Source organism: Euprymna scolopes, chromosome 11, assembly GCF_053919585.1.
Source record: "Euprymna scolopes isolate OS-2025 chromosome 11, ASM5391958v1, whole genome shotgun sequence".
In the NCBI taxonomy this organism is placed as follows: Eukaryota; Metazoa; Mollusca; class Cephalopoda; order Sepiida; family Sepiolidae; genus Euprymna; species Euprymna scolopes.
In genome coordinates, this window is record NC_136492.1 from 146,688,375 (window position 1) to 146,706,362 (window position 17,988).

Genomic DNA, 17,988 nt, shown 5'->3' on the forward strand with positions numbered 1-17,988 from the left:
TCTGTGCGTTTTGTGATGAAAATGTTATTTCTAACTTAAGCTTGACAGACTAACGAAAATGATATTTTGAATTTAAGCATGAGAAACGAAGAAAATTATTTTTGCAAACTTTAACATGACAGACCAACGAAAATTATTTCCTTATTTTCTTTTTACAAAAGAGTCACCACTTATCAAAGCCTGGAGGCCACTCAAGGATAAGGGTTAATGAGTGTCAATGGGACAATATCGTAGTAATAGTTAGTATTAGAAATTTGGTAAATTGGATTACTAAGGGGACGGTTCATCAAACTTAAGTATGACAAACAAAAATGATATTTCAAACTTAAGCATTACACACCAACAAAAATAATTTTTCAAACATCTTGGGATTTTTGCAACAGAGTCGGTCGATGTAACCTTCGACCTTCAGGTGTATCTTGTGAATTCGGGAATTTTTCTGTCGATCTCTGGAATCTACATGAAATTTCGAATGAACATCTCTATTTAATCTACAAGGATAGCACGCTCTCGTTCCGGCATCCATGACTGGGTAGAAATCCTAAATAATGCATAATTGTATTTTATGAACTGTTACCCTTCAGAAGTGTGTAACTTTACAACTGAATGTAACCAAGTACTTTATCCACTACGCCACAGGTACCGAGTTTGGCTGAGAGATTCAAAGAAAAACAAGATACACCTGAAGAAGGTCGGAAGTTACATCGTTCGAAACGTTGTGAAAATAACACTCAATACGAAGACAGTAGTCTGAATAATACAAATAATACAAATAATAATAGTCAACGAGGGATAATCGTGGGCGTCTTAAATAGTATAGTTTTTTATTATAAATTCTGCATTTTTTATTTTTATGGAAATCGCTTTAGACAAGACATGAAGCCACTTGGTATACGGAGCTAAAATACTCTTCAAGATGAAAAATGTGCTAACAATAAGTGTTAGATGGAATAAAATTTTTACCTAGAAAACATCAATTCTCCCCCCTTTGGCAGAAGCATTCTCATGGAATACAAGGACTAAAGGACAAGATAAGTGAAGTGAAAGTCATGTAGTTTTCGAAAGTAAAGCCACGGCCTACTTTCTATTTTCCTTTCAAACGGATATCGATAGTAAAGGAAGAATTTAAAGAGAATTTAAAAGCAAAACATTTTGTCAATGATCTGACCAAAAAAGGGCAGCAGACTTTTGGTAAATAGAAGAATTGTGTACTTGGAATTCTGGCAAAATGAAGAGAATTGCAAAGTGGGTAGAAGGGTGTATACATCGCGAATCTGCGATGTTTACTCTAAACGAAAGAAACCAAAATTCCTTACTCTAGACTTCCTTTTCTCTTCTGGCGAGATTGTTGCTTGAATGGCTTCGTTTGCTTTTTTTTCTTCTTCTTTACTTTTTTTTTAATAAACAAATTCAGTCCGGAAACATCTGCTACCCCTGGGGTTTATTGTTCACGTTCTTACAAAGAATTCTGGGTTTCTTGTTTTTGTTTTATGGATTTGTGCCAACTCATGAAGAACTTGAGATTTACCCAGATAGAGCAAACAGATTACATTCAGAAAGATTTACTTATATAACGACAACTGTGGCAAAATAAGGCTAAACTTATCGGTTTATTTTGGAGATATATATTTTTTAAATATATTTTCTCTTTTAATACACAAATCAAAATGTGCTCTGATGAACTCATCACACTTGTGACCCCCCACGTAATACTCCCGACAAACCAACAAACTCCTATCCTTTCACTGTGAAGGTCTCTACATACCGAAAGACCTTCTATTCTAACAGCTTTTCGGACTGCTAGATTTGGAATTCCCTTTCTGTTTCCTGTTTCCCTGACTCTACTGATATGCAGAAATTTAAATGTATTGTAAACCAACATCTCGTTCATCCTTTTGCATCGTTGCACACATGGTTCTAAATAATGGCGAAGTTGCAATATGCATTGTTTGGAGCGAAAAGGAGTAAAAAGAAAGAATAGGCGTTGCATGTGGTTCCGACATTTAATCTGACTTTTTCCAAAACAATTTGCTTTCAAGAGTATTTGTTTTCTACAATCTAAGATTAAAATGATTAATGTAGATATAAATGGTGATGTAAAATGGATTTGTATTTTTATTGCATTGAACCAATACAATCTGAAACCTTAGACGCCATTTTCGTCTTCTTGGTGGCGGTGGCACTTGAAGATAAACGGATTTCAAAGATTGATAGATTCTTTATTTCGTCCTCTTCATCCAACCAGTTCACAAGCTTAAGTAGGTTTTACATTGGTTGTTCTCACAGACAATTTTAAATGGTTTGGGTTTTCGTTACATGTTAGGCACATAAAACAAGTCGTTTCTTTTATATAAAGATAAGCATATTTGATACATGAGTTTGGAAAAAAAAAGACATTTTACCACAAAATGGGTAGAGAAATGAGTTATGTTATTGTATTACCATTTTCTATGTCTTTTTTTTTTGTCGATGAAATTTTTATCATTTCCAAAAATGTTCACTCCTTAATAATCTAACAATTACGTAATTAGCAGGTGGAAAACTACTTTTAACACGATAAAACCGATTAAAAATTTCCCACGAGTCTGAATACTCTATCCACCAAATTCCAAGTCTGTAGATCAATAATTCGTTGAGTATATAGGTTGAGAAGTGTCCTCACACGCATTTTCACTTTATAAATATACACCCCCCACACATATATATGTATGTATGTATATATATATATATATATATATATATATATATATATATATATATATACATATATAATATATATATAATATAACTACTTCATTTACTCACATAAAATTAATATACGAAAGTATAGATTTATGCGTAAACTTTAAGTATTTACTTCAAAAGTGGTCAATACGTAGGTAGAGCTAGTTAGTAATTTATAAAATATATATGGCGATTAAGCTACACTGAATATTCAGCGTTTCATCCACTCTAGGATTCGTCAGGCTTATACGCATAAGCCTGAGGAATCCTAGAGTGGATGAAACGCCGAATATTCAGTGTAGCTTAATCGCCATATATATTCTATGAATTACTATATATATATATATATATATATATATATATATATATATATATATAATAAACCCATGATAGGGAAAAACAAATTAAATGATGTTTTCCACTGCGATTTAATTATCATAACGTTTCAGCAACTTTCAGCGTTTTATGTAAAGTGCCCACAAAATGTCGACGACAGAACGATCCTTATTCTGTATAAGTAACATTAAATGAGTAGTTTATCAGATACACCGATGTATTTCTATAAGATGCACTTTCTGTCTGTCCTTCACCCACGCATAAATTTGAAACAGTATTTAATCGATAAAAGTGCAGACTGAATGGACGCATCTTGATTTTGGCAGACATCTTGAATTTTTATATAACCCCGTCGTCTCTTCAAACTATCATTTATGATAAGCAAAAAGAAATGAAAATGAGCCAACAATTAAGGCGCTTCACTTTTTATTTCTGATTCAATGATTTTGTGCCACATGGACAAGAAATACTCTCACCTAAACATTGAGAGGCAGCTAAATAACTCACATAGCTGACCTATTGAAGCGAAACCCGTGAGAGACTACAGGTTTCGGATTCAATTTAACTAGAGACATTTTTATTGTCATCAGTGAACCAGAGAAGAGGAGAAGGAGGAGGAGGAGGAGGAGGAGAAGAAGAAGAAGAAGAAGAAGAAGAAGAAGAAGAAGAAGAAAAAGAAGACCTCGATTCATTACTCTCCACTTTTGTTATCTAAGAAAAGAAAGTGTTGCTTAAATTTAACGTTTGCTCTCACTTTTTCGTTCTCAATTTTCACGGTCTTCCTATTTTAACTTCCCAACTGCATGTCTACTATTATATAAAAGGAACATTGTGTGTGTGTGTGTGTGTGTGTGTGTGTGTGTGTGTGTGTGTGTGAGAGAGAGAGAGAGCGAGAAAGAAATAGAGAGAGTGAGTGAGTTTCCCTTGGACTCCTAAACGGTTGGCCTGATTTTTTAAAAAATTTCACACAAATGTACTTTATGCACCTGGCAATGTTCTTAGATAGGTGTTATATCGGAATGTCTTCAATAAGTATCGATAATCAATACCAACAGAATCCAATGAAAGAAGGAACAAGTGGTTTTGACGTCTTATACAGCCTGACCTCACAAGTTTATTTAATAAGTTTTATTACCGCACATTTTTTATTAGTTCATATTTAACTGTCGATAGCTCAAACAGTAAGGACTAAGGCTGGAAACGCTATATGTTGTGGTTTTGCTTTCGATTCTAGCTGATGGCACCTAAGTCATATTTTATTAACTTTTACAATCACTACTATATATTGGGTACAATATAATAATCAATAAAGTATTGGCTCTATGATAATAAATATGAAATCTGCATAAATTAAAATGGCAGCATATTTCACGAGCGGACAATGCTGAGAGTCCTGATAGTAGGTAATAAAAGCGTGTTCACTCTTGTTTCCCTTGAAAAGATCTTCTTCCGACTACTAATCATCAGAGGAATGTCGATAAAGCTGAAGAGAAATTAAACATAACAGAAAAATCGTACAATCCTAGTGGAAAATCCTTAAAACGTTATAAAGAAATTTGAGTAGGATGTCCACCATCTTTGATTCAAAGAGTATTGTTGATCATGCCGCAAAAAACTGTTCTCAAAATAAAATGTGACCATACAGATAAGATCCACCAGTTTATTCTCCAGAAAACCGATTTTAGTGAACTGTGGTTGTTTAAAGTTTTCTTTGTTGGGCTTGACCGCAGCATCCTAGACATAAATTTATCCAGACACAAAGAGAGAGAATCATCTTAATTACATCTGGCTATGATGTCACCCTCCCTTAACCCGGTCATAAAAAGTTCACCCTTCATTTACTGTTGCAATATTTTTGTCAAAATACATTGGATATAATCACAAAGATTTGACCGATTATATTTATAGGCAGGGGTGATTAGAACAAACTAATCACGTACCACAATTGCCACTTTTAAAAAAATACTGAATCTCTTTGAATTTTTCAGTCATAGATTTTTATCTTGATTTGAGAAAGGACCTGCTGATCCAGACTGGATCAACACTACCATATGACTGGATCAATACTATCACATTTTTACCTGGATTTTTTTTTACAATTCCAAGCTTCTCTGATTGGCTTGATGCGGACAATTTTTGCTTGGGGCAATTACATTTCATATTTGCAGTTGAATCATTTTCTCTATGATATTTCTTTTGTCATCCATTTTTGGATCAGATTTTTGGATCATTTTTCTAGACAAGAATGACTTTACACTCGATAGGTTATAGATCGAGAAATCGCCTTTAATTTGATGGTCTGAATCAAAATTCGAATTGTGGTAAGTGAATTTTTAAAGATATTTAATAATACAGAAACTTCACAAAATTATTTAGTCATCATCCACTAATCGTTTTTCAATGTTTAGACGTTAGAAGCTTGTCTCTAATAATGCGAGAAGATTGGATGATGGATTGAACATTTCAAAAGACACTTATTTTTCGAAAGTTAACATTAAATTCTCTATATATACACAACTAACGCGTTTAAAGCATATTGAAAACGAGTCGATTACTGACTATATTATTAGGGTCTAAACAACAATCTCAACCTTGTGTTTCATGGATTATTGTAAATCTTTGGTGCTTGTTCATTATTAGAGCAGAATTCGAAAATCGAAATATTGAATTTCAAGTAAAATCAATGGTATATACTTAATTGTCTTGTTACAATAATGAACATATCGAAAAAGTTACGAAAAACGATACGATAGAAAGTTAATTATCAATGAAAAGAGTTTTTGAAGACAATTAACGAAAATTGAGTTTTGCCAAATTGGCTTAAGATTTCAGAAAAAATACCTCCCTTGTTACGATTGAAACTCTTCAATTTCTTTTTTAAGCAAAACTCAATTTTTGCTAACGGTCTGCAAAAACTGTTTTTATTAATAATTAATTTTCTACCTTATCGTTTTTCGTAATTTTTGGATATGTTCATTACTGCGACATAACAATTCAGTTAATACCATTTGTTTTACTCGAAATTCGATATTTCGATTTTTAAATTTCGTTCGAAACACAAAATTTGAAGAATCGCACCATCATTTCTTGGACTTTTATTCGACATACGAGTAATCTTATATGCTCTTTCGTGCCATGTTTGTGTTGTCGTTTTTGTGTTCATCATGATTAAACGTTTTCTTTTATAAAATTTCATTTTTAAACTTTGTCGTCACATAACAATTAAAACTTTATTTCGAAAACATTAACGAATACAAACTCACTTAAGCATCAGGTTTGCAAATACAATTTACACTTCCCAACGCTTGTAGAGAAGTTGGGACGTATCTGCCATAAGATGCGGCGATTTAGTCTGCACGTTTATTAAAACTGAAAGTTCGCCATAAGCGAGGCTCTTTCGCAAGAGTACAACGTTAAATGAGGGATCGTGTCTGCTATAGTATAGCAATTAATTAAGCATCTGCAGAAATTCCACCTACAACAATTCTTTGCTTTCAAAAGCAAAACAAAGGAAATATTAAAATAAAGTGACCAAGTGTGACCTTTTAAAGTCAAGCATCCAGCATTAATTAGAAAGAAGGAGGGAGGGAGAAAAAAGGTTGAAAGCATCTTGTTCATGAAAGGTCACCTAATGACTTATGTCACAAACATTTATAGAAATGACACACATAATAAGGGGGTTGACTTGAAAACATTTTCATTTTCATATCAGTATACAAATAATATATATATATATATATATATATATATATATATATATATATATATATATATATATAGGCGTGTGCGTGTGTGTGTTAATGTCTGTAGTGATGACATTTTAGTTGATATTCAAAAATATGCTGCACAGAACAGATTGCAAATCAGTTGAAAAGATGATTATGTTTCCGCTTTAGTTTAAAAGATTGAAAAACATTGAAAAAAATCGAAACTGATGATGTAATCTTGTATCTTCTTAACTGCAGAAGCAAATAATGATTTAGAGTTTCAAATCAAACATCACAAACGTCAAGCCGCGAACATGAGAGGATGGAATGTTGGAAACGAGAAACAGAATGTGAGTGATTGAAGCAGAGAGGAAAAGGGAATGCATGTTCACCTGACAAATGGGGAAAAATTGCTGTTTTCTCGGTCGGAATGTATCCATATAACGCTTATCATTAAGTGGTTTTGGGCCTTGAAGTAGTTTTTCTTTTAATTATTATTTTTGACTCCTTACATCAAGTGGTTTTATGCCGTGTCTTGAGTGATTTCCATATAAAAGAAAATTCTTAAAGATTCTTATGAAGACATCAGTCATGCTGCAATTCTTCTTCACGCTTGAAGGTTGGAAACGCATACTTCCCCAGCGATTCGGTTACTTCTCATAACAGATTTTTTTCAAATTGCTGTTATTTTGGAGTTTTCTATTTCCTATATTCTGTAAGATGCAGAAGGAAGGACACAATGAGTTTGTGGCCCCGGGCATTCAAATTGGATTGGGTGGATCATCCAATCCAAGACTTATAAGTACTAGGACATAAGAATGATTCCAGCAGAGTACTCATTACTTCAGAAATATTTGCATCCATTTATTGAAAGACGAATGATGAGTATTTTTGGATCTCAAAGATGCATCAGATAAATCAAGGATCTGTAGTTAAAGAGACGAGATTATAGTGTTGATCATAGCTTGGCTTGGATATAGATAGTTGAAGATTGGAAACTCATGCCTCTCCAAGCAGTTCGATTACTTTTCTGGAGAGATTGGTGATGAGGCAGGTGGCATAGGCATCAAAATTAGGGTGGCAGCCAAACTATCTCCATTTCTTATAATATTTCTCAAAAAATAGGCTTTAATCTTTGATGCGTACAATGAAATAATTCGGGAATCATTCGACCACTGCATGTCACAGCTTATACTAATAATACGAGGAAGGCTTGAGATACCAATCTACGATTAAATCTATAGCTGAAGGAGGATATATGAATGTATACTAGTGTTGGGACGATTAATCGGAATCAGTATCGGAATCAGAAAGATTTGTACCTATTTTCCAATGTCAAAAACGATTCTTTCAATTGTTTTTTTTTTTGATTGGATTCTGTTAAAAGCAAAATCTTCTATTGCTGGTAGCAATGATGAAATCATAAATATTTATTGATTTTTAAACTAATAGTAAAACTAAAATCTATAGATCACCCGTTGCAAGTGAATATCTGATAATTTACCATGTTTTTATACAATAATTAGGAAAAATAACTACTTTATAGTCAAGCATTTAGAGATTTGTAAAGAATCAGAATCAGAATTAGTAATTGCATCGGAATCAGGAAAAATATTGGAATCGTCCCATCCCTAGTTAATACCTTTCGCAAGGGTATTTAATCATAGTGATGCTGCAGTCGCAGTAGTACTTGAACGAAACACCTCGTTTCTCGTCTCTTAAATTGTCAAAAACAAAAATGACATTTTATAAAAACAAATTCAAATTGTGATTGAAATAAATAATAGTTTCATCGTCTTCTTTCTTTTGCAAAGTGTTTGTTGCAATTTACAATAAATAAATGCGATATTAAGAATTTAGTGACTCTGAGGCAAATGAGCTTTCCAGAAAAACTGGTTTTCAAGAAATATGCGGCACATCTCATCTCCACTCATCTCCCCAGGAAGATTCCAATCAAGAGAGTTCAAAAAAGAACTACCAATTTAGGCAATTAGCTGGCGTGTACGTTTGCGTAAGGAAAGAAGGAAGGAAGCGCAAGAGCAACAGACGGGAGTGGCGGCAAGACATTAGATATTCACACAATTTTCCTGTCGACTGCAGTTGCATCTTGGGTCAGTTTACATTTATTGACTAATTATTAGAAGAAACGTTAGCTGTAACTTATGAAAAACTTGCGAATTGCCAGGAAGTTTAAATGAAACTTCCTCTTCTTTGACACCCCCCTCCTCCTCAAACATTAAACGGAATTTTGAAAAACAGCGGATATTCTCTTGATTCATTATGCAATCTGCACGTGCCAGACTAATAAAAATGCTGTTTAAAACTTAAGCATGACAGACAAAAGAAAATGCTATTTCAAACCTGCATGTGACAGACTAAGGAAAATATTATTTTAAACAAGTATGACAGACCAAAGAATATGCTATGTACAAACTTCAGTACGAGAGACTGACAATAATACCATTTTAAAATTAATTATGACTAACCTAACAATGAACAGACTGACCAATGGGCAGAGAGAGACCATTGGACATACCACTCAATGGATAGATCAACCAATGAACAAAGCAACAGATACTTTAACTCCACTAAATAAAGAAGCGTACAAGTATGCATTCAGCGATAAAAATGCTATTTCCAACAAAAGCATGATCAGTCAATGTACTGTCTGATACAAGGATGTGTTTCAAAATATGTCTTACTTCTCAGTATGTCTCATTTCAACAGATTTGCGCTTTTATCAATAAAATCAACAGTATCAAAGTTAAAAACAATTTATTGGCTATATATATATATATATATATATATATATATATATATATATATATATATATATATATATATATAACTACTTCATTTACTCACATAAACCTAATATACGAAAGTATAGATTTATGCGTAAACTTTAAGTATTTACTTCAAAAGTGCTCAATACGTAGGTAGAGCTAGTTAGTAATTTATAAAATATATATGGCGATTAAGCTACACTGAATATTCTGCGTTTCATCCACTATAAGATTCGCATAAGCCTGACGAATCCTATAGTGGATGAAACGCAGAATATTCAGTGTAGCTTAATCGCCATATATATATATATATATATATATATATATATATATATATATATATATATATATATATATATATTCAAAGTCGGTGTTGTCTGTTTACGTTTACTTTTCTATAATGCCGGCCTTTTCTAACAAGAAGCATTTAGTTCCGAAATGCCATGGCCTAAAGAGGTTTATCCCTTATTCCTCTTACTGTAACCCTTATTGACTTATATTGCCGGGCATACTACTTGTGCTTGGTTGTTGGGGCCTATATATATATATATATATATATATATATATATATATATATATATATATGTATATATATATATATATATATATGTATATATATATATATATATATATATATATATATATATATATATATATACCGACATAGAAGAAACCTTTGAATCACATTTTCACTAAATATGTGTGTAGACTGTTTTGCAATTTCTTCAGGATCAGTTGTTTGTTCAGTGGACGTTCAGAAACAGAAACATAATTTACTAAACACGTAACTAAAAAACACGTAACTTTCCAAGTCTTATAAAATTCTTTGCAGTTAATGAAAAAGAAAGTTAAGAAATTTATGTGCGGAGTTTGAACCTACAGACCACGTCATGCAAAAAAAAATAAATAAATAAATAACACTCTATCAACTTACTCACAGTAGAATTTTCATGGCCCGTTGTTCTATCATTGTTGCTAAGCGACGACATGGAAAAAATGGCTTTACCGATAATAGATAAATTAAAATAACGGTTTCGATTATCGATTATCGGTAATTATCGGGGGTATTCTTAAACAAAACTTAACTAAGATCACTCCCAGACTTATACACTAAAGTTCTGTGAATTTTAAAGAAAATATATTCAGCCGTTTTTTGAGTTTATAAAGAACGAACTCTCATACACAAACAAAGTTGCATTTATATAATTGTAGAGAAGTTATATATGAATGAATTCAGTGATTTTAGTGTTCAAGCTATGTATATATATATATATATATATATATATATATATATATATATATATATATATATATATATAGCTTGAACACTAAAACCACGGAACTCATTCTTCAGAAATTTAAATCAGAGAATCTATGCATGGCAGAGAGTGTCATAAGCTATATACATTGACATTGACTACGACGGTTTTTTTTTGTTTTTTGTTTGTTTGTTTTTTTTCATAATATTATAATCCAGTATTCATGCCGGAAACCCCCAAATTACTTTTTTTATTTACGAGTTCTTGATTATTAACTATTTGGACCGTTACCTAACTCGTTAATACGTCTCAACCTACACAGACATGTCTTACCGGAGTCATATTATTTGGTAAACGTTCTGCCGAAATAGCTGTATAATCTTTCCTATGGCTGCAACCTCGTGTCATCTATGATGCAGCGTATTGCATACTCTTCAGGTGAAAACCTATAAAATGACCAAATGATCTACAAGGAAGTTTCAACAGATGAATAGATGTATGCATGTCTGTGTGTCTGTGTGCATATGTGTGTGTGCGTTCGTGTGTGTGTGTGTGCGCGCGCATGTGTGTTGATACAAATTTATGCTTGTATATAATTTCTTTGTTAATGGCAAGTTATTTATATACAGTATATTAGAGGTTAAGAAGAACTTCTTTTATTTACTAATAGAAAAGAACAAACAACAGCAAAAAACAACAAAAAAAAACAATCTTGCAAAGAAAATGTTTCTGCAATTTTGTTTTTTTTTAAGACGAGAGAATCTTTTTTGTTTGTGTGTTTGTTTGTCTGTTTATGAAGTAGTAACACGTTTGGCTTGAAGAATGTCGACTGTCAAAAGCGAGTGGGAGGAGGCAAACAGAGATACTTGCTGGATGTTGTGTGCAAACGTGTATAGAATAACAGAAAATCTGGTTGGCCAGGTAAGAAGAAAGCCTAATGTTAATAATCCTACTTACCGGAATGCCAGGAACACCTCTCATACCAGGCAGACCTTCATCTCCCTGAAAGACACAAAAAAAATGTATAATTATTTAGGACATTGAATTTGACATGTTTGTCCTGTCACAAACAGATTTAGAAAACCGTATAAAACAAAGAAGGAATTATTATGAGAATATTTTCAATTAAATTGACACTTATTTACAAAAGATGAAAAATTTGAATGAATATTATTGGTCTAAAAGTATAATATAAAAATTTGAATGAATATGATTGGTCTAAAAGTATAATATAAAAATGTGAATGAATATGATTGGTCTAAAAGTATAATATAAAAATTTGAATGAATATGATTGGTCTAAAAGTATAATATAAAAATTTGAATGAATATGATTGGTCTAAAAGTATAATATAAAAATTTGAATGAATATGATTGGTCTAAAAGTATAATATAAAAATTTGAATGAATATGATTGGTCTAAAAGTATAATATAAAAATGTGAATGAATATGATTGGTCTAAAAGTATAACACTTAAAATAGGTTAGATGTTTTTTGTTAGTGATCTTCAATCACTTTAATCATCTGAATGTTGAGTAACAGAATTGTTCGCAATGAGTCGTAGCCTAGTAGATAAAGCACTTGGTAAAATTCAGTTGTAAAGACACTCTTCTGGAGGTTGAAGATTCAATTCTAGGTGCAGGCGATACTCAAGATACAATTGCAAATTATTAGTCATGACTGATTGAATTGTGGATTAAATAAAGGGTTCCATTAGAAATTCCCTGCAAATTCTTGAGTTCAAAAGAGAGATTCCCAAGTTCGACAAGATACACCTGAAGAAGGTTGGAGGTTACATCGACCAAAACATTGTGAAAATAACACTGAAGTTGAGAATGGTAGTGGAAAGAATCCAAACATTATGGTATTTCTTCTCATAACGTCAATTCTCCCTAAACACTTTCGCACACCAGAAGTTGTTCTCTATCTTTATAAATCAGACCATGAATGGAACATTTTTGTCTTATTTGAGTCCCCGAATCTCTATCCTATTTGTAGGTTCTTGATAAGGTGCAGAAACGTATCAGCAATTTGATTGGTTCCATCCTTTCTTCTTCTCTCCAACTTCTTTCTCATGTTGTTAGTCTTAGTCTTTTCTATAAATGCTATTATGACATGTGTTCTTTGGCAATTGTCTGATGACCTACTTTCTTTGTTCCAGCTAATTTGACTTATTGGTCTAATGGTCTCCATCAATTCACTGTTTTGATATCTCTCTGTAATACAGCGTCTTATTCCAGCAGGTTCTTTCTGAGAATTGTAGGTTTGTGGAACTATTTTCCTGATGACTGTTTTTCACCTTCGTTTCACCTTCGTTTGCAAGACCAATAAACATTTCCTGTCTTTACAATAATTATCTTTATGGCTTGTTGGCTCTTTTTATCAAGACGCTTCACTGCTTTTCTATCCATGAAAAAGAAACTTTAATTGAAACTTTTAAAATTGAATCCCTTGCAATTTAATTGAATCTTTAAAAAATATTTGACACCTTTAAAATTTATTAGAAACTCTATAGTTTGTTGCTCAATCCTTATTCCATCCTAATTTAAAGTGGACAATGAATAGAAAAAAACTTTTTTTGCTGTACAACATTTCCTTATTATTTCATTATCGTTGTGACGCCCATCACATAATCGTCTTCTCGAGCGTCATTCACGTTTCTAACGTGATCTCGAATGTGATCTTTTAAAGTCCTTATTCTTCCATACCAGTGACGTCATTTCGCATGCATTTGCATATGTGTGGCCGCACTATGTTTCACTCAGATTTTGTTGATTATTTCTTACATTTGTTACTTATACAAAGATTATTGTTAGTTCCTTACATCAAGTAGTTTCATGCTTTGTCTGGAGTGATTTCCACCAAAAAAATAATAAATACTTACTCTGCTTCCTTTGAACCCTGTTGCACCTTTTTCTCCAAAGTCTCCAAACAAGCCTTTTGGACCAATAGGGCCATCATGACCAAGGAAACCGGGAAGACCCGGTGGCCCTTGTAAACCAGCCACACCCCTGACACCCTAGAGGTGGAAAAGAAAAAAAATATATTTAAATATAAAAACAGCAAAGAATTCATTTGTTTTAAAGTGAAAATACTTTTCGATGAATGCAAAACATGTTAGCATCATTTTCAATATTTTGGATCTTTTTTGTTTTTTATATAAATACTTATAAATCTTGTTTATATAAATACTTATAAATCTTGTTTATATAAATACTTATAAATCTTGTTTATATAAATACTTATAAATCTTGTTTATATAAATACTTATAAATCTTGTTTATATAAATACTTATAAATCTTGTGTAAAAAGTAATATTTTTATGATTCAAATTTATTAAAACTTTACTTGAATTCATTTGAAAAATAACTCGTAACCCTTGTTTGACTCATTTTCTAATTTAGTCTTTAACGATGTTTTTCACAAAGTGTGAATAATTGCTGTTTTCTGGGTCAGAATCTATCCACCAAACTTATATTTGGCTGATTTTTAACATTTAAGTATTTTTTAAGCTCTTTACACCAAGTAGTTTCAGACATTGTCTGAAGCGATTTCAATAAAAAAACAACTAGCTCTAGAAAACTGGTATAAACTTAATGACGTTTTAAACGATGTTCAAAGATTTTTTTGTTTTAGTAAATGTTTCAATTTTTTAGTTACTTGTATTCATAATAAATTTTCATTTTCTTTTACATTATTTAGATAAAATTTTAAAGTTTAATCAAATTTTGAATCAGAAAAACATCGTGAAATAATTATGAAATCTATTTCAAATTTTTTTTTCGTAAAAAAATTGCTAATGTTTCTCATTAGCCCAACAGATCCCATTAAAAATATTCCTCTAACAATACACATTAAAATCCCATTAATATGGCTATAGCCATTAAAACGAATTAAAACCAAGAATTAAAAATATTGAAAATGTTTCCTGAATTGTTTTGTATCTCATCACGAGATAAAAACTACATATATATCACATGAAGTAGAATAGATTCGATTGCTTTTTATTTAAAATATCTAAATAACGTCATTTTGTTTTAAATTGAAGGAAATTAAACAGTAGAAATGAGATGCTTTCAGAGAATTGTTAGCATCGCAGAGAATATAAGAGGAATGAATATGCAAATCCTACGCTATTAGTATAGCTTCTTTGAACTGAACAGATACAACACTTTGATTCTAACATGAAAACACAGCATATTTTAGTTTGAGTTTCACGTTTTACACCATAGTGCATCAGATAAAATTTTCAAAATGACTTTTTTTTTGCATATTATTTTTTGCGATTGAATGACCCCATCTTTTGAAAACGTGTTGGTGGATCATAACGCACACATAAAATTATCTTAGCAGATCATTAAATCACAACTAGTTTTAGTTGAACGTTTAATTATTACTAAAGATTTTTTACGATGCAACATCTTGCTTTCTTTTACAAGTAAAAAGACATAAAAATGCAAGTAGGCAACTTATTAATGTGCAACCATGGGCAATCTATACACACAGTGTGTGTAGGTCATAGCGAATAAAATATTTTAGACAAAAACAAAAATTAAATTAGGATCAAAAGGACCAGACACAATTTTGAAAACCACAAAAGATTGTTTGCAGCAGTTTTTACATATCTATTTTCAATTGAAAAAAACATCCAATTAGCAGGATGTAATTTTACAATAAATAGACACACGCACGCTTACATTTTATAAGAAAACTTTTGAATCATTCACTCCAAAGCAGAAGAATTTTCGAACCACCCTACGTATTATTTAAATAAATAAATCTCCGAATAAGTAGATAAACACATGCTTGTATTATATAAAAAGACTTTCAGACCACCCAGTAGGTATTTATGGTTGAGGAGCTGTGGTAAATTTCAGGTGAGAATAAGAGAGAATAAGGAAACTTGTAGGAACGGCATAAACCGATCATTTTGGAGTTCTTAGTTAGAACAGAAACACATTAAAAAAAATTTGTTAAAGAGTACAAATTAATCATATTAATACTTGATTGTTTCCATTAAACTTGCATTCAGGCCAGAAATACTTTCTATTCGACAGTTTAAAGGCTTCAAATGATTCTTTTGAATCTATTAATCTAATATATAAAAGGCACTATGTCTGTCTGTCTGTCCTTCTGTTTCCATATTTTCAAATTCTATCTCGTCCAAAACTAAAAATCGCAGAGCAGTGCTAGGGGCCTCAAATGATTGGAATTTTTACGGTCTTTAACAGGTTAAAACAGGTTTTAAGGGGGTCAAAAAGGGGTCAAAATTGAAATTTTGTTCCTTCATCTTAGTTTATTTTTAATCAGTTCATATGCGTGTCACGTTGGTACAGTGGTAACGTCACCAGCTTTGAATGCGACAGTTTTGATTTCAGTTTCGATTCTAGCTAATGGCACTCAAATACTTTATTTTGTTTTTTTACTTTTGAAATCACGACTCAATAATAATATATACGAAATCTGGACAAATAAAAATATCATATTTAAGCGTATTTTACAACTGGGCAAAGCCGCCGCCTTCCCACCAGTAATAGATTAAAATAGTTTTTTGTTTTTTGTTTGTTTTTGTGTTTAAAAACTTTGTTTTGTATTTAAAAACTTTTCTTTGCCCCAAACAAGGTATATTCCTACTGAAGTGGATAGGGGTTTTTCTGGATAGGGAGTTCAGTAGCAAGATGTTTATTCACATTACATTTAAACGCCTTTCAGTATAGTCAAGGAAACAGGAGGAAATGAGGGAATTCCAAAGGCGAGTGGTTCCAGAAAAAAGCTATTAGAGTAGAAAGTCTTTTGGCATCTAGAAACCTGTGCAGTGAAGAGGTGAGATTTTGCTGTGAGACGAGTAGGCGGAGATATATGAGTGTTCGAAATTTGAAAGTAATTTTGAAGGCATTAGATTGTTGTGTACAAATAAATTTCTAGTTGAATCAAATTTTAATGACCAAAGTCAAGTATTATGGTTATGTGTGTAACTAAACTGATCAATTTTCAAACGAATTCTCTATCTCTGAACTGTTTCTTTTTTCTTTTATAATTCTTAAACACCTTACTATCTGGCTGCTTTTCATCCTCTGCCGTGTGCAGCTCACCGAGGTTGCAGCATTTGTCAGTTTATATTATTACTCACTTGGAGTTTTCACACAAGCCATCAAAGATTTCTTTTTGAGAATAACCTGTGGAGTTTCCTGGATTATTATTATTATTATTATTATTATTATTATTATTATTATTATTTTTATTATTATTATTGTTGTTGTTGTTTTTGAAAAGGGATGAAAAATACTAATCAACAAGACAAACACTGGGATTAAAGTGTGGTATCTGTTCTGTTTTCAGTCATGACAAAAAGAAATCTTCCTAGACTGAGACAATTTTTACTTTCATTTCCATTCCAGGTGCTCTATTTGGGGAGAGGACGAAGCTGGATTCTCTCCATATTAAAAACCGGTCATGTCTTTAACTTTGCCTACGTAATGAAACGAGTTATTAAGAACAAACATCAACGATTGCTTTTTAATGAAAAGTCCAAGGGAGATAATTCTGTTTTACGGCAAATTGGCTGCAGGATTTTTAAATGATAATATTGCATTATTTTAATACATTTTTGTAGAAATTTCAAATTTCTCCGTCAAAATGCGTAAAAATTAGAGGGGGAGGACAAACTGATGAATCCAGCAACCCAATGTACAAAATAAAATTAAAATAAACACTTTTAGAAAAACATAATTGATTAAATATTTTATCAAAAGTGTTCTCCCTTTGAGAAATTACTTGATTAAAGGATTTTTATTTGAGAAAGAATATCTAAGATAATAAATAAATAAATAAATGCATAAATAATGTTGGAATTGACTGTGGCTTAATGGTTAACAACATGAGCTGAAGGTGTGAGAATGCCAAATTCGAATCCAGTTCAATCCACATAAACACTTACATCAAATCCACACTGGACCTAACCTCCTGAAAAGGAGGTAAATAATAATAATAACAATAATAATAATAATAATAATAATAATAATAATGAAACTATATAATTGTAAGCCCCCCCTCCTCCAATTATAATGTTGTCATAATCTGATGCTATATCAAATAATCGTGAAGGATCAAAAAGGAGGAAAAGACCAAGGAGAGAAAGCACTTAACAGACCTCCACTGACTGGAACCTTGGGGAG

General features: G+C 31.8%; 1 protein-coding gene across 1 annotated transcript in view; it reads right to left on the reverse strand.

The window, feature by feature from the left end:
• Positions 1–17,988, reverse strand: part of LOC145288106 (uncharacterized) — a 177,926-nt gene that overhangs the window by 93,057 nt on the left and 66,881 nt on the right. The window contains exons 3-4 of the mRNA XM_080136164.1: positions 13,697–13,831; positions 11,770–11,814 (exon numbers count right to left, since the gene is read on the reverse strand). Of these exons, the coding sequence (XP_079992290.1) occupies positions 11,770–11,814; positions 13,697–13,831 (180 nt within the window). The remainder of the gene's footprint in view (positions 1–11,769; positions 11,815–13,696; positions 13,832–17,988) is intronic.